This window comes from Cnephaeus nilssonii (assembly GCF_951640355.1).
Source record: "Cnephaeus nilssonii genome assembly, chromosome: 5".
In the NCBI taxonomy this organism is placed as follows: domain Eukaryota; kingdom Metazoa; phylum Chordata; class Mammalia; order Chiroptera; family Vespertilionidae; genus Cnephaeus; species Cnephaeus nilssonii.
In genome coordinates, this window is record NC_137076.1 from 28,994,812 (window position 1) to 29,022,262 (window position 27,451).

At 45.9% G+C, this 27,451-nt stretch overlaps 1 protein-coding gene across 1 annotated transcript in view; it reads right to left on the reverse strand.

The window, feature by feature from the left end:
• Positions 1-4,699: 4,699 nt before the first annotated feature.
• The window catches only part of UHRF1 (ubiquitin like with PHD and ring finger domains 1), a 42,058-nt gene continuing 19,306 nt past the window's right edge, over positions 4,700-27,451 (reverse strand). The window contains exons 6-16 of the mRNA XM_079772862.1: positions 21,314-21,414; positions 21,029-21,215; positions 20,147-20,270; positions 19,945-20,052; positions 19,581-19,685; positions 18,485-18,591; positions 15,115-15,277; positions 14,900-15,037; positions 13,000-13,380; positions 10,359-10,457; positions 4,700-6,152 (exon numbers count right to left, since the gene is read on the reverse strand). Coding sequence (XP_079628988.1) covers positions 6,006-6,152; positions 10,359-10,457; positions 13,000-13,380; positions 14,900-15,037; positions 15,115-15,277; positions 18,485-18,591; positions 19,581-19,685; positions 19,945-20,052; positions 20,147-20,270; positions 21,029-21,215; positions 21,314-21,414 — 1,660 coding nt within the window. The 3' untranslated portion in view covers positions 4,700-6,005. The remainder of the gene's footprint in view (positions 6,153-10,358; positions 10,458-12,999; positions 13,381-14,899; positions 15,038-15,114; positions 15,278-18,484; positions 18,592-19,580; positions 19,686-19,944; positions 20,053-20,146; positions 20,271-21,028; positions 21,216-21,313; positions 21,415-27,451) is intronic.

A 27,451-nucleotide genomic window follows, 5' to 3' on the forward strand; every position in this document is an offset into this window, starting at 1 on the left:
CGGCCGAGCCCTCCGCGAGCGCTCCGGGCGGGGCTTATGAGGACGCGCGCCAGCCCCGCCCCGGATTCTATTGGCCCCCGAGCCCACGCCCGCGCTCCCATTGGCTGCTGCTGACAGCTCCGCCCCTCCCCTCCGCCGGGCCGATCAACACAGCACCAGCCGCCTCCGGCGAGCCTCGACTGGGCGGGCGCTGGCCTCGGGTTCGCCTCCCTATTGGCCGGCAGGCGGGGACACGCCGGAGCCTACCCACGTGCCCGCTGACCGGCTTCATTTTCATTGGAGGCGGCATACGCCAGCAAAGGCGGTCGCAACCAATTAGACGGCGTCTAGGCCTCGGATTGACAAGGACGCCTCGGGGATCGAGGGGAACAAGCGGGTATTGGCTTGCGGGGTCAGCCTGAGGCGCGGGCTGGCTGAAGCGGATGCCAATCACGGTTCTGGCCCCGCCTTAGTTATCAGGCAGCAGCTGAGTACGTGAGACCCTGCACAACATCAGCACCGGGTCAGGGAGGCGTGGCGATGGGGTTCGAGTCCCGTAGCCGTAGCCGTAATTTGGGCGCATAGTTCCCCAATTCAAAAAGTCCCGAGTTAGGAAGTATAGCCCCAACGCATTCCATTTTGCAAAGTTGGGCAACTGATAACTGTAGAAATAGAAGTCAAGCAGCAAACGTCCCTCTCCGTCCCCCAAAACATAACCAAGTTCATTTCCATCACAATCAACCTTTGCAAAGGAGGCAAGGCCTTCCGGATAAAGTTAAGTGCCTCCCCTCCCTCCCCCCTAAAACTTAGGAGAAGGGAGGAGTTTGGTGTTACCTGACCTAGGTGCAAAGCTCAACTGGGGTTCACGCCTCACCAAGGTTGGCCTCTTTGCTGGGCCTCACCTCTTCGCTGGGCCTATTTTCCCCCAGTTAAATGGATATGATGGTCACACACACACACACACACACACACACACACACACACACCACTGTCTGGGCCCTCTCCTCCGAATGTTGCCAGAATTAAGTGGGAGGAGGCACGGAAAAGGTTTGAAAATGTGGTTTTGCATGGTGAACAATTAAGGCTTGCTATTGACATCATTATTAATTGCATACCAGAAAGGGGTGTGAGCACAACCTTATTTCACAGGGAGCTGTATAAACCGGACCATCGGACGTTTTCTTGTAAGCACCTACACTATATTCCTGGAGATCATGTACCCAGAGAAAGTAATTATGCAATTGTTTACCATGTTTTGTTCTAATATCCATCCCTGTGGGATAAGTAACTTGTGGTAGAGTGTACTGTGGAATATTAACTGTATAGCAATGAAAAGAGATAGAGCTACATGTACTGTCTTGGAATGATCCCCTGCAGATGTTGCAGAGCCGCTGCAGAGGGATCCAGGATTCTATATCCAACATATGAAAACAAACGCACAGAAACCAATGTCCGGCTTCTACCAGCACATACCTATGTCAACACACAGAAAAAGGCCATCCCAAACTGAAAGAACTCAATCTTTGGAAAGAGAGGTCCATGTTGGTTAAAAAGGTGTGTGTGTGGGGCGGGGGGGGAGATAGTTGGTGTTGTTTTTTTAATTATTTTAAGTTTTATTGGGGTGACATTAGTCTACATGAACATATAGGTTTCATTGTGGATTACTAATTTACAAAATCTGTATATAGGACCATGTGCTCACCACCCAAAGTCAAATCTCCTCCTGTCACCTCATATTAGGTCCCCTTTCTTCCCCCAACCTCCCTCCCTCTGGCAACCACCACCTGATGTCTGGAGTGTTTTTAATCCTCCTGGGATCATATTCATATATATTCCTCATGTCGTTAAAACTTAACTTAAAAATAGGAAAAAATAACTGCCCCCAAGGAACTCCCTAACCAGTGGGAAAGACAAAAATGGAATTTGATAATGGTAACAGTGTCACAAGTGCAATAATGAAGGAATTTTACACACACACACACCAGCCTTTTTTCCTACTTCCAAGTTTATAAGACAGTGAATTTACAGGTGTTTGGATTTCAGACTCTGAAATTTCAATTTCTTAATTGGGGTACCTAAATAGGTTGTCAACTTTCTTCTTTTGCTTAGGGAGACATTTTATTAATGCCATCTATTATGTTAAAAATTTAACATTAACAACTGTAGAATCTAGACAGTAGGTATATTTGAAGATTCACTACAATTCTTCCAACTTTTCTGTCTGAAAGTTTTCATGATAAAACGTTAGTGAAAAGTATAATCACTATCATTTTTTAAATATTTTTTATTGATTTTTTTAGAGAAAGGGAGAAACATCAATGTGAGCGAAACATCCATTGGCTGGCTCCCTTTAGCATGCCCCCTACCGGGATCAAGCCCACAACCTGGGCATGTGCCCTGACCAGGAATCGAACCAGCAACCTTTTGGTGCACAGGATGCCTGAGACACACCAGACAGGGCTCATTTTTTTTTTAAGTGTCATATACAAAGTAGGAAGGACACACTCCCAGAATTTCAAATGGACAAATTAGTTTGGGAAAAACACCTGGTTTTGTTTTTTTTTTCACATCTTTGCAGACAGGTGCAAACCTCCATTGGGGATCTCTCCCCTAACGAAGGCCAGGAGGTGCACTGGTACTGGCCTTCAAAGAGCTTGAAGCCTGATTTTTTTTTACATACCTGGTCTTCACCTTCCCCAATGGATAAGGGGTGGAGCCGAGAAATGTCTCCAACTTTACAGGCTCCACTCCCGCTTCCAGGTGTCTGACACATAAAAAAGAGGTGGATGGAAAGATACGTCCTCCTATGTTTAAGAAACAAAGATTTGGGGGAGGAATTCTAGCATTCGAAACCTTCAAGCATATGTCACTAGACACGTGGCATGTTTCACATTTATGAGCACAGATACAAATATGCAAATATGCAAACACCAGACCATGGCACACATGCTTGTTTACTAAGGTGTTAGACAAAGTGGATACTTGATAAATGAACTGAAATCAATAGAAAACTGGGACCTTAGCTGGTTTGGCTCAGTGGATAGAGCACCGTCTGCTGACTGTAGAGTTCAATTCCGGTCAAGGGCACATGCCCGGGTTGCGGGCTCCATTCCCAGTAGGGGGCGTGCAGGAGGCAGCTGATAAATGATTCATCATTGATGTTTCTATCTCTCCCTTTCCCTTCCTCTCTTAAAGCAATAAAAATATATTAAAAGAAAAAAACTGGGCAGAATATATGGCACTGTTCTAATTTTGTTCTTTAAATTTACATATAAAACATATAAATATACATATGCCTCACCTGCAAAGCAGCCGCGTCAAAACTGTATCAGAGGGTTGTTCTGAGGTTAAATATTACAATACTAACACACATACATGTACAAAGCTTGAAAATTGTAACCTGCTAGGTGGCAGGATTATGTACTTTGACTTTTTCTTCTTGTAGTCAGTTTCCAAGTTGTTCTAAAGGGATTGTGTATGAATTTTGTAATCTGGGATGAAGGAAAAGGAAATTTTACATTAAAAAGTCAACCGGATTGAAATATGTGGCCCACCCGCACAGTGGAATATGAGCCACGAAAAGAAATGAAGCACTGACCCTCGCTATATGGATGAACCTTGGAAACACGAGACCACAGAAGTATTTCATGATTCCATTCATATGAAGTGTTCAGAACAGACAAATCCAGAGAGTGGATTTGTGGTTGTGGGGCTGGAGGATTATGTGAGGTTGCTTTTGGGGTGATGGGAACCTTCTGGAACTAGAAAATGGTGATGGTCACACAAGGTCGTGAACATGCTAAAAAACCAATGAACTGTACACTTCAAATAGGTGAACTTTATGACAGCATGAGCTATATTTCAATAAAGCCATTTTTTAAATTTTTATAAATCTACCAGGAAAGAAATATACCCAATATTGCGATTATTTCTGCATAGTGGTTCCACAAATATACTTTTTGTTATATTTGTTAACTTTGAAAATGAGAGAATCACCCCAAAATTCCAGTCTTGACAATGAACCCACCTCAGTGTGTTCTGTCCCGTATCAGGCCCACCCACTAATTAGGGACACACTAATCTGTCTCTCTGGATTCCTATATTAGAAATTTCATGTGAAATCATATACGACCACTGTGACTGTCTTCTTGCACTTAGTATGTTTTCAAGGACACTCATGACACATTTTTAAGGACCAAAGAGGCAGTACTTTCTTATTAAATCTGCCCATGTCATTACCTAGCTGTCAATAAAAGGCGCCGGGTAATAGGTCAATGTAAATAAAAGCCTCTTCAGAATTCAGCACTAGTACCTTCCCTCATCCTTGTCCTGAATTCTGTTGGAATTAGCATTTTAGGTCATCAGTCCCCACACACCCAGTATACCCAAATTTCCCCAGGCCTGCAGACTCCCAGAGACCACTGAAGCCTAGGTTCCTCAAATGTAAATGGAGACAGAAGCACATTTGTGAGAATAAGTAACCACCCCCATTCCAAGCTGTAGTTTGCTGACCCCATAAAGGTCAAAGCCAAACCCCTCCTGAGCAGGAGTTAGAACCACTGCCCATCACTTTGGGTCTCTGTTTTCTCATCTGCCAAGTGAGGACGATGCTACCCTGCCTAGTCTGTCTCCTACGGTTTTTGTGAAAATAAAATAACAGGAACAGAAGTACCCGGTGGGCTACAAAGCAATTTGCAAACAGGAGAAGACAACCAAATGCATCTGTAAAAGACATTTATTCTGAAAATCTAAAATCTGGACAAAGAATATTGAACTTTTTAGAAAATGCCTACACAGGATTTTGTCATTTCTTCCTAATACATTAACAACCTAATAAAGAGAGAGAAAAAACTTCCAAAAATATTGTTCCAGTTTTTCTGTAGTTATGTGATTTAAAATATCCCTGTTCTGTTGAGGTATGAGCTGCAAACTTTGGTAAAGTTTGTAGAAAAATTAACAAATAATTCCAAAAAATAAAAAAATAAAAAATAAATCCCTAAGTTATAGATTTCTTGGCACATATACAGTAACTACAAAAAAATTCATTTAGAAAAAGTATTTATTTTAAAAACAAATTCCCTCTTATAATTCTCAATTGGTGAGTTGAAAATTCAATGTAAAGGAAGAACAAAACTCAACCTATCCCCAAACACTCACCCAGATTTGGAAAGAACTGGTTGGCCAATCTGAGAATCTGGTTGGCATTTTCAATAATTCAGTGCTAAAAAAAGAGCCCCGTGTTTAGAAAGAAAGAACCAAAGGCACTTGAACATGGCTTAGTGCATCTACTTCTGCGGCGTTCCAGATTGGACAGCGTTTGGCTGCACACCCAGCTCCACATACAGGACAGTCCAGCGGAGGTAGCTTCTGTGTGGCCTCAACTCTGTTCAAGGGACACAGGTCTCTGCTTGTGGGTCTTAACCACGGAAGCCGGCTGGTGGCAGATGGCTTTGAGGCCAGAGTTTAAACTGGGCTGAATGGGATCTTTTCCTTTTTCCCTTTCAACAGGTCCTGATGGATGACTCCTGGGCCATGCCACACCCAGGGCCACCACCAAGTACCACCCTGCTGAGTTCTGGCGATGAAATGCTGTCAGGAGGTGTGCTCGCTTTCAGCTTTGGGGCCAAGCCCACACACCTGGAAAAGATTGTTCTAGGCAGTCGATGCCTTCCTGCAGGAGCCTCTGAGAACTCGATGTTGGCAACATAGCGGCCTTCAGGCCAAGTAATTTCTAATTTCATCTTCAGAAAAAAACATTTGTGTTTTTGCTCATACACTGCAGGCTTTATACTTTTTTAAAAAACCAAGATAAAACACTGAGCAGTCTAACTTTCCTTCTTTCTTTCTTTGAGCCATAATACAAATTCCTATAAATTTATAGATTAAAAAAACAAAACCAGGAAGACAAGGCTTTTTAGGAAGTAGAGGAAAAACTACATACTTAAGTTAAGCCCACTAAAAACAAGAGGGGCCGAGGACGCCTCTGGTGCGTTTTTTAAAAACGCCCGGCGAGAAGTGCTTGTGGATCACCGTCCATTGCCATAACCGGGGAAGAGCTGGGTGAGGATTGCCTGCAGCGGCTGGTTCACCTTCATGGAGTAGTTTCGGCCCAGTTCGCAGCGGCAGGCGGGGCAGCTGAACACCTGGGCTCTGAAGGATCTATCCAGGCAATTCTATAAGAGAGAGCAGGAAGGTGAGACCTTCTGTCCATGTCAGCGGAGCCACTCCTGGCCACCCACTGTCCCCCCTGACAGAGTTGAGAGCAAGTACTGACTTCTCATGGGGTCCAGAGGGCCCCTCCTAGTCCTCAGTCTCACTTTCTACCACTCACTGCCCATTGCCAGCCTGACCTCCCAAGGACCCCTCAAAGTCTCTTAAATTTATCCTGGCCCCCAGGCCTTGGCACTTACAGATTACACAACCTAGCAGGTCTGTCCTCTGGCTCTCACGTCACTCATGCCTTGGCTCAAGTCACCTCCTCAGAGGACCCTTCCCTGACAGCCCTTGAGCATCATCGTAAGCAGCCCCACCACAGCCAGTCCTATCATCTCCCCAATCTGCCTTAAATCAGCACTTTTTCTGCCTTCTGGCATCGTGTTATTTACTAACGTTTGTCTCTAACAGGCCAGATGCTCCCTGTGATATGGAGCTGTATCTTATTGACTTTCCCAGCACCAAGCATAGGTCAAAACACATAGGTGATAAATATGCATCAATGAGAATAAAGGAAGAAAGGAAGGAATTCTGGCACTGAGTCAAACTTCTGGGCTCAAACTAAGCCAGGTGGAGACAGAGTTATGACTCGGACAGGCCCTGGAGAGCCAACTTCCCAATCAGAGAAACAAGGAAGACACCACCCACCTAGGCAGAGACAATGCACACATGTATGCAGACACCTGCATAGGTGTGCACACCTGAAGGATGACATCAGGCAACTGGGTAAATGTGAACACGATGGAAAGCCTGCTGACGCCATGGCATGTTCCACCACGAATGCATGCTGAGGCTTTTGTTTGACATTCTTTCAATTCCTAAATTCCTTTTTCAATAAAAAGTTTATAGCCTTGATTCTGGGGACAAAAGGTAACTCTTTCTGCTCAAAACAACTAAGATTTGGGACTATGTTCAAAAACCAGGTTCTGGATCACTGCATGATTCATAGCCCCCAAAAGGTGGGAACAACTCAAGTGTCCATCAACAGATGAATGATACAGAGAGTGTGATCCATCCAGACAAAGGACTAGTATTTGGCCTTAAAAAGGAAATTCTGACACTCACTACAGTGTAGATAAATCTTGAGGCCATTATGCTCAGTGAGAGAAGGCAGACACAAAAGGACAAACATTGCAGGAGGTTCAGTCGTAGGAGGTCCCTAGAAGAGTCAGATCCACAGAGAGAGAAAGTAGATGGTGGTCAGTAGATGAGTGGATAAAAAAGCTGTGGTACATTTACACCATGGCATACTATGCAGCAGTAAAAAAGAATCTCTTACCCTTTGAGACAGCCAGGAGGGACCTGGAGAGTATCATGCTAAGTGAAATAAGCCAGTCAGAGAAAGACAAGTATCATATGATCGCACTCATATATAGAATCTAATAAAAAAAAATAAACTGATGAATGGAGTGGATCCAGAGACATGGAACAGAGTGCAGGAACTCAGAGGGAAGGCGGGGGAGGGTGGGTGAGTGGGAGAGGAGGTAATCAACCAAAGACCTTGTATGCATATATGCATGGCTCATGGTGGAGATGTTCCACAACAATATGAATGTACTTAATACTACTGGACTATACACTTAAAATGGTTAGGATGCCCTAGCTGGTTTGGCTCATTGGATAGAGCGTTAGCCTGTGGACTGAAGGATCCCGGGTTCGATTCCGGTCAAGGGCATGTACCTTGGTTGCAGGCTCCTCCCCAGCCCGGGCCCTGGTTAGGGTGCATGTAGGAGGCAACCAATCGATGTGTTTCTTCATGCACCGATATTTCTGTCTTTTCCTTTCCTTCCACTCTCTCTAAAATCAATGGGAAAATATCCTCGGGTGAGGATTTTTTTAAAATGGTTAGGATGGTAAATTTTATGTTATGTGTATTTTACTATAATACAATGATTTAATAAAATAAAAAATAGGTGCTGGGACATCAAAGTGGAGGATCATTTTCCCATAACCCTCACATGCTGACGTTCTGGGACATTGGTCGGCAAACTGCAGCTCGTGAGCCACATGCAGCTCGCGAGCCGCGGTTTGCCGCTCTGTTGACTAATGAGTTTGCCGACCACTGTTCTGGGAGATGTAACTACAGTTGCATGGACAGCTGGGGCAGACACATAAATGTCGGTACCCTCTTCCTTCACAGCCTCGGCACTTTGTTGTTTTTGGAGAGAGAGGAAAGGAGAGGGAGAGAAACATTAATGTGAGAGAGAAACATCAATTTGCTGCCTCCTCCACGATCCCACTAAGGATCCAGCCCACAATCCAGGCATGTGCCCTGACCAGGAATCGAACTGGTGACCTTTTGGTTGGTGCATGGGATGACACTCAACCGAGCCACAATGGCCAGGGCAGCCTTGGCACTTTAATGACACATATGACTGACCCTTGAGACGCTTGGTCCCTGAAACCCCATCAATTCAGTTCATTTCTGCAGTGCTATCCAGGACTGACGTTTTGTAAGCTCCCCCTGCATCACATGGCCCGCTCTGCCTGCTTGCCTAAAGCACTTTAACGTGTCACCTACAGCTAGAAGCAGGACAGAAAGGCACTGCTACGCCCCTTTTCACTGAGGGGCAACTAAGGCTTGGAGAGTTGGGTGGCTTTCCAAGGATGGGAGGGGCAGAGCTGGGGGGAGGGGCAGAACCTGGCTGCTGGCTCCAAAGCCCTTATCTCACCCCCAATCCCAAGCCGCTTCTCCAAGTCACAGAGTTGAAGGAACACCATCAGCCCATGAGACATGGTGGCAGAGCCCAAGAGCAGAAAAGTGGAGGCCTGGCTCTGACGGCCAAACGACCACGCTGCTTCATGTTCTCTGAGCCCCTCCCCGAGGGTGACATCAATACCCTCAAGGCAAGGAAGGGGGCCAGATCGGAGAACAAAAGAGCCAGGAGCTCAGAGACCAAGGGTGACCAGGGGGTGGGGACAGTCACTTCTAACACCATCTGCCTACACTGCCCATAGTTCCTATTGACAGACTTTGGCTAAAAAACACCGCAAAGAAACCAGTTCCACAGGCCAGTGCTTCCCACCTGGACAACTCTGCCCCCAGGGGACACTGGGCCATGTCTGGGGATAGCTGGTTGTCATGACTGGAGAAGCAAGAGGATGGGGGTCAGGGAAGCTGTTCAATCTCCCCGCCCCCCCCCCCCGCCCAGTGTCCAAAATGCCCCCCCCCCCTAAGAGAATGTTCTGGCCCCAATGTCCACAGTGCAAGGGGGAGGGGAGACCCTGGTCTAATAAGATCTCAGCTCCCCATCTCTCTTTCAATCATATTGTTTCTCTCCTGAAACTGACCACCAGGCGGAGCCTATGGCCCTCCTCCCAGCCCTACATCCCCTCCAGGCTCCAGCTGTTCAGGCACGCCTGCCTGTCCAAACTTCTGCACATGCCATCCTGCCTGTCTGGAATGCTTCCCGGAGGCCCTCTTCAGGTAACAGGTAACAAGCTAAGGCCCCCTCCTCCAGGAAGCCTTCCTCCTGGCTTCTCTAGGAGACAAGCACCTCATGCCTCTACAGCCTGCTCTTTTTAAAAATATGTTTTTACTGATTTTAGAGAGAGAGGAAGGGAGAGATAGAAACATCAATGCCTCAACATGGATCAGCTGCCTCCTGCACAACCCCCAATGGGATTGAGCCTGAAACCCAGCCATGCGCCCTGACCAGGAATTGAACCGGGGACCTCTTGATACATGGGTCGACGCTCAACCACTGAGCACACCAGCTGGACTCTACCGCCTGCTTTACAGACATTTATTATGACAAGACCTCAGGCCGGGACTGCCAACTATGCTCTCCCACCCTGGACCCCAGGTACATGAGAGGCCTGGGGAGAGTGTTCCACAGGGAGGAGAGAACCAGCCAGCACACACAGAGGGAATCATGAGGAGAGGTGACACTGGAGTGCCAGGCGGCCCAGGTGGGCTCAATGACTGGGGCAAGGATTTGGCATTTGATTCCACAGCACCAGGGGAGCACAGGAGGGTGGGAAGTGGGAAAGTGGGGCGATGGGATCCCTTGATGAAGGCCGGAAGACAACCATAACCAAGGCTATTTGGAAAACAGACAGTGAGGCCCTGCAAAGGGAGCCAAGAGGGTGCAGAAGCCAAGCCAACAAGCCCATTCTCTGTGCTGGGTGTGTGGCAGCCCAGCTCCCATGTCCACGCCTCTCACCTTGCACACGTTGTGTTGGCACCCTGTGGTGATCGGGCGGAATACCAGTTCCTGGCAGCAAATACACTGGAATGTTTCTTCTACTTTATTCAGGAATTTCTGAAACCAGAAAAGAGGATGCATGAGACCACCAGAACCTTACACCGAAATGAACAACCATGTTGATGGAATCCTCAGAAAACAGGGCTCCCTCCTAGAGCCTGGCCCTGGTTCCCTAATTTAATCCTCCTCCTAACCCTACCCCAGGAGACAGGAGTGGCTGTGATCCCCATTAGGATGAGAAAGCAGAGGCCCAACAGGTGCAGGCCCTGCCCAGGACCTGGAGATGGGCACAGCCTGCCAGGGTCACAGCCTCCATAGTGCCAAGCAGGACACCCAGGGTCGGGATCAAGAGCAGCCTTAATCTGAGGGCATGAATCTAGCTCACTCTGTAAATAAGGCTGAGTGTCTTCGATGTGCTGCCTGGGCACGGGGCCAGCAGGGGATTAAACAGAAGAACCCTATGCCTTCATGGAGCTTGGAGCCCTGTTGGGGGTGGGGAGGGGGCAAAGATAAAACAGGGAAAGACAGAAATGTCACAACAGTGCTAGGAAAGATAACAGGGAGCCTGGAGGGGCCAACCCAAAGTGCAGGTGGTCAGAGAACACTGTAGAGAAGGTGACCTGAAGGACGTGTGCCCAGCTAAATCATGGCCCCTAAAATACCACATCTGAACCCCAGGATCAGGTTATATGTTCCCTTCCATAGCAAAAGAAACTGCAAACAGAATTAAACTGAGGACCCTGAGGATGAGACTACATTAAACTAAAAAAGGTTTTAGTCCAGCCGGGTGTGCTCAGTGGTTGAACGTCAACCCAGGAACCAAGAGGTCACAGGTTCAATTCCTGGTCAGGGCATATGCCTGGGGGGCGTGCGGGAGGCAGCTGATAAGTGATTCCCTCTCATCATTTTTTAAAAAATATATTTTATTGATGTTTTACAAAGAGGAAGGGAGAGGGATAGAGAGAGTTAGAAATATCAATGAGAGAAACATGAATCAGCTGCCTCCTGCACACCCCCTACTGGGGATGTGCCTGCAACCAAGGTACATGCCCTTGACCAGAATCGAACCTGGGACCCTTCAGTCCACAGGCCGATGCTCTATCCACTGAGCCAAACCGATTAGGGCTCCCTCTCATCATTGATGTTTCTATCTATCTCTCTCCCTCTCCCTTCCTTTCTGAAGTTAATAAAAATACATTTTAAAAAGGTTTTTGCATAACAAAGAAAACCATCATCAAAACAAAAAGATCACCTACTGAATGTGAGAAGATATTCACTAATGAAACATGATAAGGGATTAATATCCAAGACATATATATAAAGAACTCGGACAATTTAACACCAAAAGACAAACAATCTGGTTTAAAAATGGACAGAGAACCTAAGTAGACATTTCTCTAAAGAGGACTACAGAAGGCCAATAGACATGTGGAAAAAAATACTCAATACACTAATCACCAGAAATGCAAATTAATCATTTCACACCTGTGAGAATGTCTATCATCAATATATCAACAAACAACAAGGGTTGGTGAGAATTTAGAGAAAAAGGAACCCTCGTGCATCGTTGGTAAAAATGCAGACTGGTATAACCACTGTGGAAAACAGTATGGAGTTTCCTCAAAAAATTTTAAAACTAGAACTGCCATATAGCCCAGCAATCCCACTTCTGGGTACAGACAGCCCCAACTTACGATGGTTCAACTTACAATTTTTCAACTTTGCAATAGTGTGTAAGTGATACCCATTTAGTAAAAACCATATTTCAATTTTGAATTTTTATCCTGTCCTGGGCTAGTGATATGCAGTCTGACACTGACCTGTGGTGCTGAGCAGTGGCAGAGAGAGGCTGTTGCCCAAGTGGAGGTTAATGTACGTGCCTGAGCACATTCACAGTGGGCTGAGCTAAACTGTGATATTCAGTAGGTTAGATGCATCAAATGCATGTGATTTACGATATATTTATTGGGACAAAGCCCCATGGTAAATTGAGGAACAACTATATATATCCAAGAGAATTGGAAGCCAGGACTCACAGAGATGGCTGCACACCCATGTACATAGCAGCAGGATTCACGCTGGCCAAAAAATGGAAACAACCCAACTGTCCACTGACAAACGACAGATAAAGAGAATGTAGTTTTTCCAGACAATGGAGTATGATTCAGCCGTAAAAAGGCCATTCTGACACCTGCTACAAAGTGGATGAACCTGAGGACATTATGCTTAGTGAAATAAGCCAGGCACAAAAGAACAAATACTGTGATTCCACTTTCAGGAGGTCCCTGGAGGAGTCATTCAGACAGGCGGTAGATGGTGGATGCCACGGGCTAGGGGAGGTCATGGGCAGTTAGTGTATAATGGGGACTGAGTTTCAGTTTGGGAAGATGAGAAATTTCTGGAGATGAATGATGGGGTGAATGCATGATGATGTGAATATCTTTTAATGCCACTGAGCTGTACACTGAAAAATGGTTAAGATGATGCACTTTATGTTATCTCTATTTTGTTATAATAATAAAAAAAAAATGGTGGGGAAAGGGGGTGGGGGTGCAAGCTAAGGGTTCAGGAAGGCCGCTCAGGCCATATGGGTGCTCACCGGCCCATCCTTGAGTGACTTGAGGATCTCGGTCCACAACTTAGTGTTGCTCTGGTCCTGCTTGATGAGGCCTTTCTGCTGGGCTGTGAGGCTGTAAGGCTCCACCTTGGTTTTCTTGGGTGTAACTCTTGGGGAGCAGGTACCTGAGACAGAGCAGAGTGGTAAGGGCGGGCGAGCCCCAGAGCACATGGACAGGCTGCCGATGGAGAGAGACCTACCTTCTGACTTACTCCTCCGTTTGCCCTTCCTGGGGGACGTGAAATCTTCCTCCTCTTCCTCCTCTTCCTCTTTCTCCTCTTCCTCTTCAGTCGGCCTCTTTCTGTTCTCTTTCTCCTTCTCCTTCTCCTTCTTGGCCAGGGCCTCAAGGTAGCCTTCTGGATACTGCAAAAGGGCAAAGGCACCGGCTGGAGAACAGGCTGGAGCGGTGGGACTCCTGGGTGGTCCAGACTCCCTATGGGGTTGGGGACCGGCGACTGCCCCACTTTGACAACTGCCACACTGGCTCCACACTTCCTGCCATCTCCCATCTCCCCTCACCTCAAAGTCACTCCCTCCCCTGGCCCCATACCAGCCTTAAAAGCCTTAACTCCATCTACTTTTACAGCCTCAGATCTGAGGCCTCCACTCAACTCAGGAGCCTGGAGCAGCAATCTCATCACCGCACTTACAAAGAATGTAGGGCTAACCTGCCCTGGCAGGGTGAGAGTGACGCATTAAATGAGATAGTGCAGGTAAAATGCTTAGGATCAGATCCAGCCAACATGATAATGTTATTAGCTTTATTATTTCCTTTAAGGGGTAGGCAAACTTTCCCAAAGAGGTCGGGTGGTAAATATATTTCCAGCTCTGCTGTGGTTGCACCCTGAGCAAACTTTTTTGCTAAAAACTGCCCCAGGGGACCTTACTGCCATCCAACCTCATTTCGATGGCCCTTGGGCTCCAGGTCCGCACAAGCATTACTTTGTTATAACCCTAGATCTAAGGCACCTAGAGTCACGTCTGATTCGGAAATATTTCATCAGGAAACTTCCAACCTTTTTTAAAAGAAACACTAAGTTGCAATGGAAACTGAAATCATAAATAAAAACCCTACTCCCATCAGAAGCTGATGTTCCCGTCCCACAGCTATTTTTCTCCCCAGTTCCTCAGCTTCTGAAATTACCCACGTACACACGTTATGTTCAAAAGACAACTCTTGTGACGCCCCCCAGAGGGTAGGCGCTATCAGATTCTCAGTGACAAGTAAGACTCCTTAAATAGTCCCAAAACAGTTATCAGCTGTTAGAGCACCTCACAATAATAAACAGAAAACACCACAATTATAGGCCAAAAGCCCTATTCCAGCACAGGGTGAATTCTTGGAAAATAGAAGATTCCATTTCTGTAAAGAGGCAAGCGATGGCCGGGAGGGACCAATCCTCCTTATCTTTAGAACTGACTTCTCTACATTCCACCAGTTCTGTTGGTTGTTGTTTTTTTGGTGTTTTGTTTTGTTTTGTTGTTTGTGTGTGTGTGTGTGTGTGTGTGTGTGTGTGTGTGTGTGTGTGTGTGTTGTTGTTGTTGTTGTTGTTGTTGTTGTTGTTTTCAGATAAACCCATCTACTAACACAGATAAGACAAGTCTGGATCTCAACTCTAAAACTATGAACACAATCTGCCCATCCCCAATCTCCCCTGGCTGTAGAATTGAAATGCGGTAGACAGCAGCAAGATGTGGCCAGCTCAGCTCCTAGACATCATTTAGGATGAAAGAGAAACCCCGAGAGCTTCCAGGCCAAGAAGGCAGGCTCTGGCTAGCTGAGCACTCACAGCCCAGATCTCCTGCCATGATCCCAAGTGACTGACCAGGAAGATGATGCTCAAAGCAGGACTGGGGCCAGGTGAGCACGGCCTGCACGCACCTGCATGGTCAGTCCCAGCTGCTTGATCCGGTTCTTCCCTTTCTTCGTCCAGGGGCCAGGTTCATCGTCGTCCCTCCGCAGAAGATATCGCCATACCAGGAAGCCGGATTTCCCCTTCTCAGGCCAGTACCTCACAACCTGTGGGAAGTGAGAGCCCACGTCAGTGTCATCTGGGACTGGAGGTGGCGCCGGTGGGGGCAGGGAGGACCTCTCACCTTGTAGATGCCGTCGTACCGGTTGCCCTCAGTGGGGGCATATTTGCTGTGCTTGCGGCCCTTGACGTTGCGCACCACCCGGACCGGCTTCCCTGAGCGCCAGTCCTTGGCCTCGGCCCCTTTGCGTTCGTTGATGGGGGCACTACAGTTGAGAGCCAGTGCCCTGCGGAGGGAGTGGGGGGTCACATGCTATAGTATGGATTGTATCCCCCAAAAAGAAAGGGCATCCTAACCCATGGAACCTATGAATGTGACCTTCTTTGGAAAAAGGGTGCTTGCAGATAAAGTCAAGTTCAGAGGAGGTCAGAATGGATGAGGGGAACCCTAAATCCAATAACTAGTGTCCCTAGAAGAAAAGGAAATTAAGACACAGACACACAGAAGACACCATGTAAAGACGGAGCCAGGGGTTGGGGTGATGCCGCCATAAGCTAAGAGACCAAGGATTGCTGGTAGCCACCAGCTGAAGAGGCAAGAAGGACCCTCCCACAGAAATTTCAGGGGGAGCATGGCCCTGTAACACCTTGATTTTGACTTTGGGCTTCCAGAAATATGTGAGAATTTCTGTTGTTTTAAACGACCCAGTTCGTGGTATTTCATTACTGGAGCCACGAGCTACTAGCACAGCATGTGGGGAGGACATCATCAAGAAAAAGAGGAGGACCTAACTGGTTTGGCTCAGTGGATAGAGCGTCGACCTGTGGACTGGAGGGTGCCAGGTTCGATTCCGGTCAAGGGCATGTACCTTGGTTGTGGGCACATCCCCAGTGGGGAGTGTGCAGGAGGCAGCTAATGGATGTTTCTCTTTCATCGATGTTTCTGACTCTCTCTCCCTCTCCCTTCCTCTCTGTGAAAAATCAATAAAATATATTTGAAAAAAAAAAAAGAAAGAAAAAGAAGGAGGCAGCAAACAAGGGCTGGCCAGGCAGGTCTGTCTCGCCCAAGGGCACAGGGGCCAGGGCAAGCCAACCAGAGGTCAGTCTCATCACTCTGACCTCTTTATTGGGTGTGAAAGAAAAAAGAGCTGCAACTATGTAACTGTTTTCTAGATGCAAACAGTAATTTTTAAACAAGTTTCTTAGTTTGTGTGCAGCAAGTATCACCTAATGTTAGCTTACAGGCAGTTCCCTCATATTAAATCTTTTCTGAAAACATGATTTTTAACAGCTACTGAAATTAAAATATTCCACTAAACAAATGTACAACAAACCCCTCCCTTGAAAAAAAAAAGAATTCAGGTACTAATACTTTGCTATTTTACATATTGATAAGATAAATATTACTGCTTACAAGATTTTCCCCTCCCCATGTCTCATCATACACTTTTGAAGGTACTCATTTGTATTTCTACCAATAAGGGAACACCAGTCTATGCCTTGGCATTTCACAGGGGAAATAAATAGTATTTCACCATCACTTCAATTTGTATTTCTTTGATTACTAAAGTTGAACCATTTTTCATGATCATTAGAGATTTCCATTTCTTTTGTGAATGATCTCCATGGCCTTTTTTAAAATTAGTTTTTCTTGTTGATTTGCAACAGCTCTTTGCATAACAATCATGTGTCATGTTTGTTGCAGATTTTCCCCCAAAGAGTCATCTGCCTCTTCATTTTACTTATGGGTTTACTAATGCAATTTCTAATATTTAGGTCATCAAATCTATCTTTTCCTTTGGGCTTTATGATACATTTTTTTTAATATTTTTAAATTGATTTTAGAGGGGAGGGGAGGGGAGGGGAAGGGGGAGGGGGAGGGGGAGGGGGAGGGGGAGGGGGAGGGGAGGGGAGGGGAGGGGAGGGGAGGGGAGGGGAGGGGAGGGGAGGGGAGGGAAGGGAAGGGAAGGGAAGGGAAGGGAAGGGAAGGGAAGGGAAGGGAAGGGAAGGGAAGGGAAGGGAAGGGAAGGGGATAAAAACATCGATGTGAGAAACATCCATCAGCTGCCTCCTACACACCCCTCAATGGGGATGGGGCCTGCAACCCAGATATGTGCTCTGACCTGAATCAAACCGGCCAGGGCAAGGCTTTATGATACTTTTTATGCTTACAAAGACTTTCCCTCCCTGGCCACCGTGGCTCAGTGGATAGAGCACCGGCCCTCGGAATGAAGGATCCCAGGTTTGATTCGGGTGAGGGCACATTGCAGCACCTCAGTTGCAGGCTCGTTCGCATACAGGAGGCAAACAATTGATGAGACTCTGTCACATCAGATGTTTCTCTCTCTCTTTCCTCCTTTCACTCTCTCTCAAAAAAAAAAAAAAAAAAAGGAAAAATATTCTGGGATGAGGATTAACAACAACAACAAAATACCTTTCCCTATCCTACAATTGAGGGGTCAGCAAACTTCAGCCCACTGATTGGCTTTTCAGATCAAGTTTTATTGGACCACAGCCATGCGTGTTTATTTATGTAAGTTCTGCAACTGCTTTTGTGCTATGATGGCAGAGGTGACTGGCTGCAACAGAGACCATGCAGTTCAAAAAGCCAAAAGATTATCTGGCCTCTTCAGGGAAAAATTCACTCTAATGCAAGCATGTCAAACTCAAAGGCTAACATGGGCCAAATAAGTTTAAGTTTATGTGGGCCACAAAAAAAAACACAAAAGCTTCAACTTTCATAGAAACGTAGGTTTATTTCAATAGAAACATGCTGAATACAAAGGGCTGAAATAAATGAGTAATCATTAACATAAAATAATAGAACATTTTAATAAAAATTAGTATTTTTCTTGAACATTAACTTACCAGACACTGAATAACTGCACAAATTAATAAGCGTAACGCAAATAAACCTATTTCTCTTGTTTTCCCAAAGTGAAATATTTCCTGTTACGCACACCAAACAAGTCAGTCCAAGACTAATAACATGGCAATCAGCTGCTAAAATATTCACTGCTAGAATTAGTGGAGAGAAATGGTGCGCCTGCGTGTAAGACGCTTAAGGGAAATGAATGCAACACGATTATAGTGATCAGTCATTAGCGAACGTTGTATTAATAACATTAGTTCGTTATTAATAATTATGTATAACAGGATATTATAAAAATTAAGTTATGAAATTTTTATTAAAATGTTTCTTACATACTGTTACATTGGCTGGGCCACAAAAATATTCGTTGTGGGCCACATGTGGCCCATGGGCCTCGAGTTTGACATGCTTGCTCTAATGCACTGAATGACTCACAAGTCTTTAGCAGACAGAGACAGAAAGATGTGGATTTTCAGCATCGATATGTTCTACCACACTCTTAGAGGGAATCTTCCTGGACATGACACCCTAAAACAGAACCAACCCCTTTCCCTGGGTAGCAGCTAGAGGATGCGGCAGAAGTGAGTTGGTGAAAAAATAAGAAAATCTTGTTTCTACAAACCTGTTGGTGTTGGTGAGTTTCTGATCACAGGACTGTTCTGCAGTCCGCTTGTTGCCGGAAAGATCTCGACCACCGCTACCAGTATACGTGAAAGACTCCCCATTGTCCTGCAACAGGGAAGGGCAAGCTGAATCCTCCACAGAGGAAAGACTCCACTAAAAACAAACCCACAACACCCCTAGAATGTCAACTGTCAAAGAAACAGAAAGTAACCAGTGATGATGAGGAGAAGAATGTGGAGAAATTGGAACCCTGTGCACTGCTGGTGGGAATGGAAAATGGGGCAGCTGCTGTGGAAATGCTATGGAGGTCCCTCAAAAAATGAAATGTGACTCCGCAATGCCACTTCTGGGTCTGTCTCTACCCAAAAGAATTGAAAGAAGGGCATTTCAGAGATATCTGTACACTCATGTTCACAGCGGCGTTATTCACAATATCCAAGAGGCGAAAGCAACCCAAGTACCCATTAATGGATACACACAATATGATCTGTTCAGACAATGGAATATTATTCAGCCTTTAAAAAGGAAGGAAATTCTGCAATATGCTCAACATGGATGAACCTTGAGGACATTAGGCTCAGTGAAATAACCCAGTCACAAAAGGACAAATACAGTGTGATTCCACTCATAGGAGGTCCCTAGAGGATTCATTGAGACAGAAAGTAAGATGGTGGGAGCCAGGGGCTGGGAGAGAGGGATTGGGAGTTATCATTTAATGGGACAGAGTTTCAGTTTGGGAAGATGAGCAAGTTGTAGAGATAAATGCTGGTGATGGTTACACAACGTTAATGTATTTAAATTCCATTGAGATGTGTACACTTAAAAATTGTTAATATGGCACATCTTATGTTATGTGTATTTTACATTTAAAAAATAAATAGAGCATCGGTCTGCGGACTGGAAGGTCCCAGGTTCGATTCCGGTCAAGGGCATGTACATTGGTTGCGGGCACATCCCCCGGGGGGGATGTGCAGGAGGCAGCTGGTCGATGTCTCTCTCTCATCGATGTTTCTGGCTCTCTATCCCTCTCCCTTCCTCTCTGTGAAAAATCAATAAAATATATTTAAAAAAAAAATAAAACAACCCCTACTCACCACATCGTCCTCATACCCCCCAGACAGGACCAGGGAGTACGCCCCATCATTGCTCCGGCCGTGGATGCCTGCCACGTGCGGGCGATGGACTCCTGACTCACTGACCTGTGAAAACCACCGAGAAACAAATGGCACCTTCTGGACTGGCTGCTGTAGAAAGCTCACCCCCACCCGCCTGCTGCTGCTGCAGAGCCAGGGGCCTGACTTTCGCTCTGAATGTAACACGCCTGTGACGAGAACCCTGATCTGGGCCACAGCACAGGAGGAGCTGGCTTTAATTCGAGCCATGCCACCATGCCCTCTCCGGCGAAGTGGCTTCTGGAAGATCAGTGCCTGAGGCCGAACTCCAGATGTTTACACGTACCTGGACTCTGAACCTCCACATGGTGCCCACAGGGATCCCTGGGATGGGTCCGTAGTGGTTGGATGGAACGATGGTGCACTCCTTGGTGCGCCCCACGCACGCCATGCCCTGTCCAGTCCAGAAAGAGATGGAAGACAGTGTGAGCGAGCACAGGAGGGCGGGCAGAGCTGCCGGGGGTGTACAGAGCAGGGGGCCACCTCACCTTGCCCCAGTCCCGCTGCGAGGACGATGTGGCCGATGCCATTTTCGACTTCTTTTTACTCTCTTTCAGCTTCTCCCCTGCCAACACCACCTCGCTGGAGTCATTTCGACATTTAGGGCAGAACCTGTGACAACAGGGACATCACCCTCTGTCCTTAGCCCGCCCCACTCCTACTAGCCCTGCAGACATAGCCGGCTCCTTCCAGCTCCCAACCTCCTGAGCTGTCCAAAATGGGAAATCTTTTACATTTAAATTCATTAAAATTAAACAAGAAATCCAGTTCCTCGGTCATATGTGCCACATCTGAAGTGGTCAGTAGCCACGTGTGGAGTGTCAACTGTCGTGGAAGGTGCAGAGTGAGAACCTTGCCATCATCACAGAACATTCTACTGAACAGACTCTTGTCCCTCTCCTGCTGGCAATTTCACAGCACCTCCCCAAGGGAAATTCCATGGGCACCTCCTCACTGCCATAGACTCAGTTTCCCCATCTCCACAAAGAGGGGTTATAAACAACAGCCACCTCCAAGTTACAGCGACAACAGTTAACAGGTTAGGGTGCTAACACCAGAGCCTGGTGTAACCCCACCTTTCGATGACGTCGGCAGTTACTAGTCTATGCCAAGAGCATCATGGCCAACAAACCTGCTCTTGGGCAATGCAGAGATGCCCGGCTCTCTGCCTCCCCTCAGTTACCCAGAGGCCTAGGCCACACCTGGGTCACAGGACGTTCCCTCACCCCATTTCTCTCACTGCCCCTCGTGGGTTTACCAGGGACAGACAACATTCGTGTTATTTATTGGCACCCGCCAGCCCCCTCTCCTGGATAGCTCAGCACCGTGGCCCCAAGCCCGCCATTGGAGCATTCAAGGCATCCACTCACCACTCCGTCTCCGTGGGAACACTGCTGAGAGGCGGGCTGAGACAGTATAAGTGAAAGGCGTGGTCGCAATCGTCACACATGAGCTGCTTGTCAGGATCCTGCTTGCTCCCACACAGGCTGCAGGAACACTCATGGCAGGGCTTGCTCGGGTTATCCTTGCATTTATTGCAGAAGGGCTTGTTCTTCCCTGGACACAGCAGCTGGGGTCAGCTTGGGCAGGGCCAGCCAAAGAAACAGGAGCCCACCCCCCATGCGGGAGACACAGAGGGCAGAATCAGAACTCACTTTTCACTGGGTTTTCAACCATGGGGCTTCCCTCGCCCGGACGCTCAATCTTGAAAACTTCATCCACGAACATGATCCGACAGTTGCTGAGAGAACCACTCCTGTGAGAGACAAGCCATTAGAACATTCCAGCTGGCCAGCCCTGCTAAGGCACCTCCAAGAGGACTTGGCCACCCAGCACATTCTCGGAGCATATGAGCACCTCTCTAATGACACCGAATAAGAGTCTCCTCAGGGCCCTAGTGCATTCACGTAGCTACTGCCCTTGCCAATTCAAGTCCTACTAAATCAAACACAAGATAAAAGAAAGCAGAGTATAAAACAGTTTCATTACGTGATACAATGAGAGTAAGTTCTAACCTTCGGGCCAGGAGAGGCCGATTGAACAGGGCCCATCATGCAGGGATCACCAAGGTAAAGTCTGATCAACTTGCTGTCATCAAAATACAAAAGCTCCTCTAAGTTAAAATGACCCCACAGACAGTCAAACCTGTTTCTCGGATGTGGCTGCCTAGACCAAAACTTCAGTTTTCAATCTGACTACCCTTTCATGTTGATACCTCAGCATGACAAAAAGCATCTCTCAGGGAACAAAGGAGAGAATGCTTTTGTTGCTGGTGAAATCAATGATTAGCACAATTTTAAAACATAAAGAAACCAGCAAGAGTGCTAATGTTGCTAAGGATGTGAAAGTGCTCACAAAACAACAATCACAGGCAATTGAATAGGTAGAAAAGCTGTTGTTGATTGGATAACTGATAAGCAGTTAACCAGTGATTGCATTTCAGAGGCAGCAATACATTAAAAATTCGTTTAAGGCTAGTGGGAGGTGCTTTGATAAATTTGAGTCTTTATAGATTAAACAGTGCATTAGACATGTGCTGTATATAAGAAAGGTTAAAATGGAAGCATTTGGGGGTCTGGAACGGATTAATTCCATTTACATTATTTTTTTTTAATATATATTTTATTGATTTTTTTACAGAGAGGAAGAGAGAGGGACAGAGAGTCAGAAATATCGATGAGAGAGATACATCGATCAGCTGCCCCCTGCACACCCCCCACTGGAGATGTGCCCGCAACCAAGGCACATGCCCTTGACCGGAATCGAACCCGGGACCCCTGAGTCCGCAGGCCGACGCTCTATCCACTGAGCCAAACCGGTTTCGGCCATTTACATTATTTTTAATGGGGAAAAATGATTCGGTTTTCGAACAAATTGCTTCTCAAATAGCCTTTCGGAACCAATTAAGTTCAAGAACTGAGGTTCCACAGTACATCCACAATGTCCAACAGAAATGACCACAAGCCACGAACAGGTGCCACATGGGTAATTCCACATTTCCTAGGAACTACATTAAAAAAGTTAAGAACAGATGAAATTCATGTGAATATGTTTTATGTAACCCAATGTACACAAAAGAATATTTCAATATGTAATGAATAGTAAAGAATTATTAATAGCCTTTTTTTTAAATAGTAGACTTTATTTTTTAGAGCAGTATTTGGTTCACAGCCAAATTCAACAGAAAGTACAGATTAATAGCTTTTTTTCAAAATACAGCCAGTGTTGCATACTCAGGGCACATCTCAGTGTGCACGGGCCACACTGCAAGAGCTCGGCAGCTCGCCGAAACCGGTTTGGCTCAGTGGATAGAGCGTCGGCCTGCAGACTGGAAGGTATAAGGGCATGTGCCTTGGTTGCGGGCACATCCCCAGTAGGGCATGTGCAGGAGGCAGCTGATTGATGTTTCTCTCTCATCGATGTTTCTAACACTCTATACCTCTCCCTTCCTCTCTGTAAAAAAGCAATAAAATATATATATATTTTTTAAAGAGCTCGGCAGCTCGTAGCCCATGGCTGTGGGACTAGACAGCATAGGTCCAGCTCTACCTGCCAGTTCACAGGAAATGACAACATCCAGACTGCAGAAGTTCTATGGGAAAGACCACCAGGAAAAGTGAAAATAAAGGGAAGACAGAAAGCCTAAAGATAAAAGATTTAAAACATACATATCGACCTAACTGAAATCTCTACACATTACTTAGATTCTAATCAAAGAAATGGTTAAAAAAACAAGTGAGCCCTAGCCGGTTTGACTCAGTAGGCAGAGTGTCAGCCTGCAGACTGAAGGGTCCTGGGTTTGATTCCGGTCAAGGGCACATGCCAGGGTTGCGGGCTCGATCCCCAGTGTGGGCCATGCAGGAGGCAGCCAATCAATGATTCTCTGTCATCATTGATGTTTCTATCTCTCCTTCTCCCTTCCTCTCTGAAATCAATAAAAACATATTTTAAAAAAAATAAAAGGCAAAGACTGGCAAATTGGATTAAAAAGTAACCCAATTAGCCATGGCTGGTGTTCTCAGTGGTTAGAGCATTGGCCCTCACATCCAAGGGTCATGGGTTCGATTCCCAGTCAAGGACATGTACCTGGGTTGCAGGTTCAATTCCTGGCCCTGGTAAGGACACGTACAGGAGGCTTGTGTCTCTCTCACATCCATGTTTCTCTCTCTCTCTCCCCCCATTCTTCCCTCCCTTCGGCTCTCTTTAAAAAAAATAAAATAGCCCTAACCAGTTTGGCTCAGTGGATAGAGCGTCGGCCTTCGGACTGAAGGGTCCCAGGTTCAATTCTGGTCAAGGGCATGTGCCTTGGTTGCAGGCATATCTCCAGTAGGGGGTGTGCAGGAGGCAGCTGATCGATGTTTCTCTCTCATCGATGTTTCTAACTCTCTATCCCTCTCCCTTTCTCTCTGTAAAAAAATCAATAAAATATATATTTAAAAAATAAATAAATAAAATGGAAAACAATATCCTTGAGTGAGGATTAACAAAACAAAGTATCCAATTAATTATATGATGTTTACAAGAAAATCATTCAAACTCAACTACATACGTTGAAATAAAAGAATAAAAAGATACACCATGCAAACAGTAACTTTTTTAAAAAAAGCAGGTGTATTCAATACATACACATACCTTAGATAGACTTCAGAGCAAAGAAAATTACTAGAGACAAAGAGGGACATTACATAATGATAAAAAGATCAATTAACCAGGAACAGATAACTATCCCAAATGTGTATACATCAAACAACAGTCTCTTAATTATGAAGCTCAAAGGAGAAATAGACAAATCCACAATTATATAGCTGAGGACCTCCATCAGTTGATGAGGTACTAGACAGAAAATCAGAAAAAATTAGAAGATGTAAACAACAAACTCAACCAATACAATCTAACTGATATATAGGTCATTCTACCCAACGACAGAAATACTTTTTTTCCCCAAAAAAACCATGGATTATTCACCAACATAGAACCTCAAGAAATTTATAAGAACTGAAATCACACAGAGTATGTTCTTTAGACATAATGAAATAAAATATAAATTAATGAGAGGGTCCCAACCAGTTTGGCTCAGTGGACAGAGAGTCGGCCTGTGGACTCAAGGGTCCCAGGTTCGATTTCAGTCAAGGGCATGTACCTTGGTTGCGGGCACATACCCAGTGTGGAGTGTGCAGGAGGCAGCTGATCGATGTTTCTAACTCTCTATCCCTCTCCCTTCCACTCTGTAAAAAAATCAATAAAATATATTTTTTAAAAATTAATAAGAGAATTCGTGCACTTGTGGTGTCTCTTGGCCAGGCCTGGGCCCTCTTGCAATCTGGGACCCCTCAGGGGATGTCGGAGAGCAGATTTCGGCCCAATCCCCGCAGGCCAGGCCGAGAGACCCCACTGGGGCACAAATCTAGTATGCATATAAGATCTTTGGTTAATCTCTTCCCACCCTTCCCCTCCCCCCTTCCCTCTGAGATTCATCAGTCTGTTCCATGTTTCCATGCCTGTGCATTGAGCATCTGCCCTCTGGTGGTCAGTGCACGTCATAGCTATCGGTCAGACAGTCGGATGGTCACTTAGGCTTTTATATATATAGATAACAGAAAAACAATGCAAAAATCTCTAAATATTTGTCAATTAAACACCTTACTTCTAAGTAAGCCAGGAGTCAAAGGGGAAGTCTCAAAGGAAATAAAATAGAGCCCAACCAGCGTGGCTCAGTGGTTGACCTTTGAACCAGGAGGTCATGGTTCGATTCTCAGTCAGGGCACATGCCCGGGTTGTAGGCTCAGTCCCCAGTTGGGGGATGTGCAGGAGGTAGCCGATCAATGATTCTCTCATCATTGATGTTTCTCTCTCTCTCCCTCTCCTTTCCTCTCTGAAATTAATACAAGTATATATTCTTAAAAAAAGAGAACTGAATAAAAATAAAAATATAACATAGCAGAATGTGTGGAAAGCAGTTAAGGCACTGCTTAGAGGGGAATTTATAGCACTAAAATGCTTATAATAGAAAAATTTCTCAAGATCACTAGTCTAAGTTGCTACCTCATGACACTAGAAAAAGAAGAGGAAAATCAATCCAAGGAAAGGAGAAAAGTAAAAGGATGAGAGAAAATCAATGAAATTGGAAACAAGAAAACAATAGAGAAAAGCAGTGAAACAATAACATCACTGCAGCCTCCTCCCTGGTGTCCTGGCTGCCATGCTGCCCCCCGCAGTCCATTCCCTACTTGCCTGCCAGAGTGATGGTTCTCAATTATAGGTCAAAGCATGTGGTTCCCAGGCTCAAAATGCCCCAATGACTGCCAGCAATAGAGACTAAACACCAGTTCTGTAGCACTCCTGGCCATACTCTGAACATCCAAACTCATGGAGGGTTCCAGTCTCCACTCCTCACTCCCTCCCTCCCTCCACTCCAGCCCACTGGCCTCCTCGCTAGGCCACAAATGGACCAGGAATGGGCCTGTTCCAGAACCTTTGCACCTATCTGTTTGGGACACGGTTGTCCAGGTATGTGTCTATAGTCACTATATACAATGAAATATTATCCAGTCACCAAAAGGAAGGTCTGACACAAGTTACTACATGGATGAGATTTGAGGACATTATGCTGAGTTAAATAAGCCAGATGCAAAAAGACAAATGCTGTATGACTTTCATTCATATGAGGTCCCTGGAGGAGGGACAGAAAGAAGATGGTGGGTGTTAGGCTGGGAGAGGGGGATTGGGAGTTATTGTTTAATGAAAATAGTTTCTGTTTGGGATGATGAAAAAGTTCTGGAAATGGGAAAGTGTTGATGGTCACACGACAATGTGAATGTTCTTAATGTCCCTAAACTTACACTTAAAAATGGTTAGGATGGACCTGGCTGGTTGCTCAACGGTTAGTGTCGACCCGGAGACTGAAGGGTCGCAGGTTTGATTCCAGTCAAGGGCATATACCTTGATTGTGGGCTCAATCCCCATTCCCACCCCTCCACTCCCGCCTGGCCAGAGCTCATGCGGGAGGCAACCAATTGATGTGTCTCTCTCACACTGATGTGTGCCTTTGTCTTTCCTCCTCCCTTTCACTCTAAAAAAAAAATCAATGGAAAAAATATCCTCAGATGAAGATTAACAACAAAAAAACACTGGTGTGGTTCAATTGGTTGAACACCAAAAGGTCGCTGGTTCAATTCCCGGTGAGGGCACATGCCCGGGTTTCAGGCTCCATCCCCAGAAGGGGGCATGCAGGAGGCATCCATCCTATCACATGGATGTTTCTCCCCCCCCCCCTAAAATCAATAAAAACATATTTTTAAAAATGATTAGGATAGTAAGTTTTCCATTATATACTGTTTTAACACACACATAAGAAAGGCAAAGTAGGACAGAGCCTGGCAAATATTTTCTGCAAAAAATCAAGCAGTACATGTTTTCGGTCTCTTTCCCAACTACTCAAATGTGCACTTCCAACACAAAATGAGCCACAGATAATCAGCAAACAGATGGGTGTGGCTGTGTGCCAATAAAACTTTATTTGCCAAAACAGGCGAAGGGCCAGCTCTGGCCTGCAGTTTGCTGACCCTGGATATGGAGCACACCACTATGCGGGTTGGTGTGGTGTATATGTTTATGCTTGTTTATGCACAGAATGTTCCTGGAAGTTCACGGGAATTTTTTTTTTTTTTTTTTTTTTTGTGATCCTCCCTGAGGATATTTTTTTCCATTGCTTTCCAGAGAGTGGAAGGGAGGGAGGGAGGAGGAAAGAGATGGAAACATCGATATGAGAGACCATCCCACAGGCGCCCCAACAG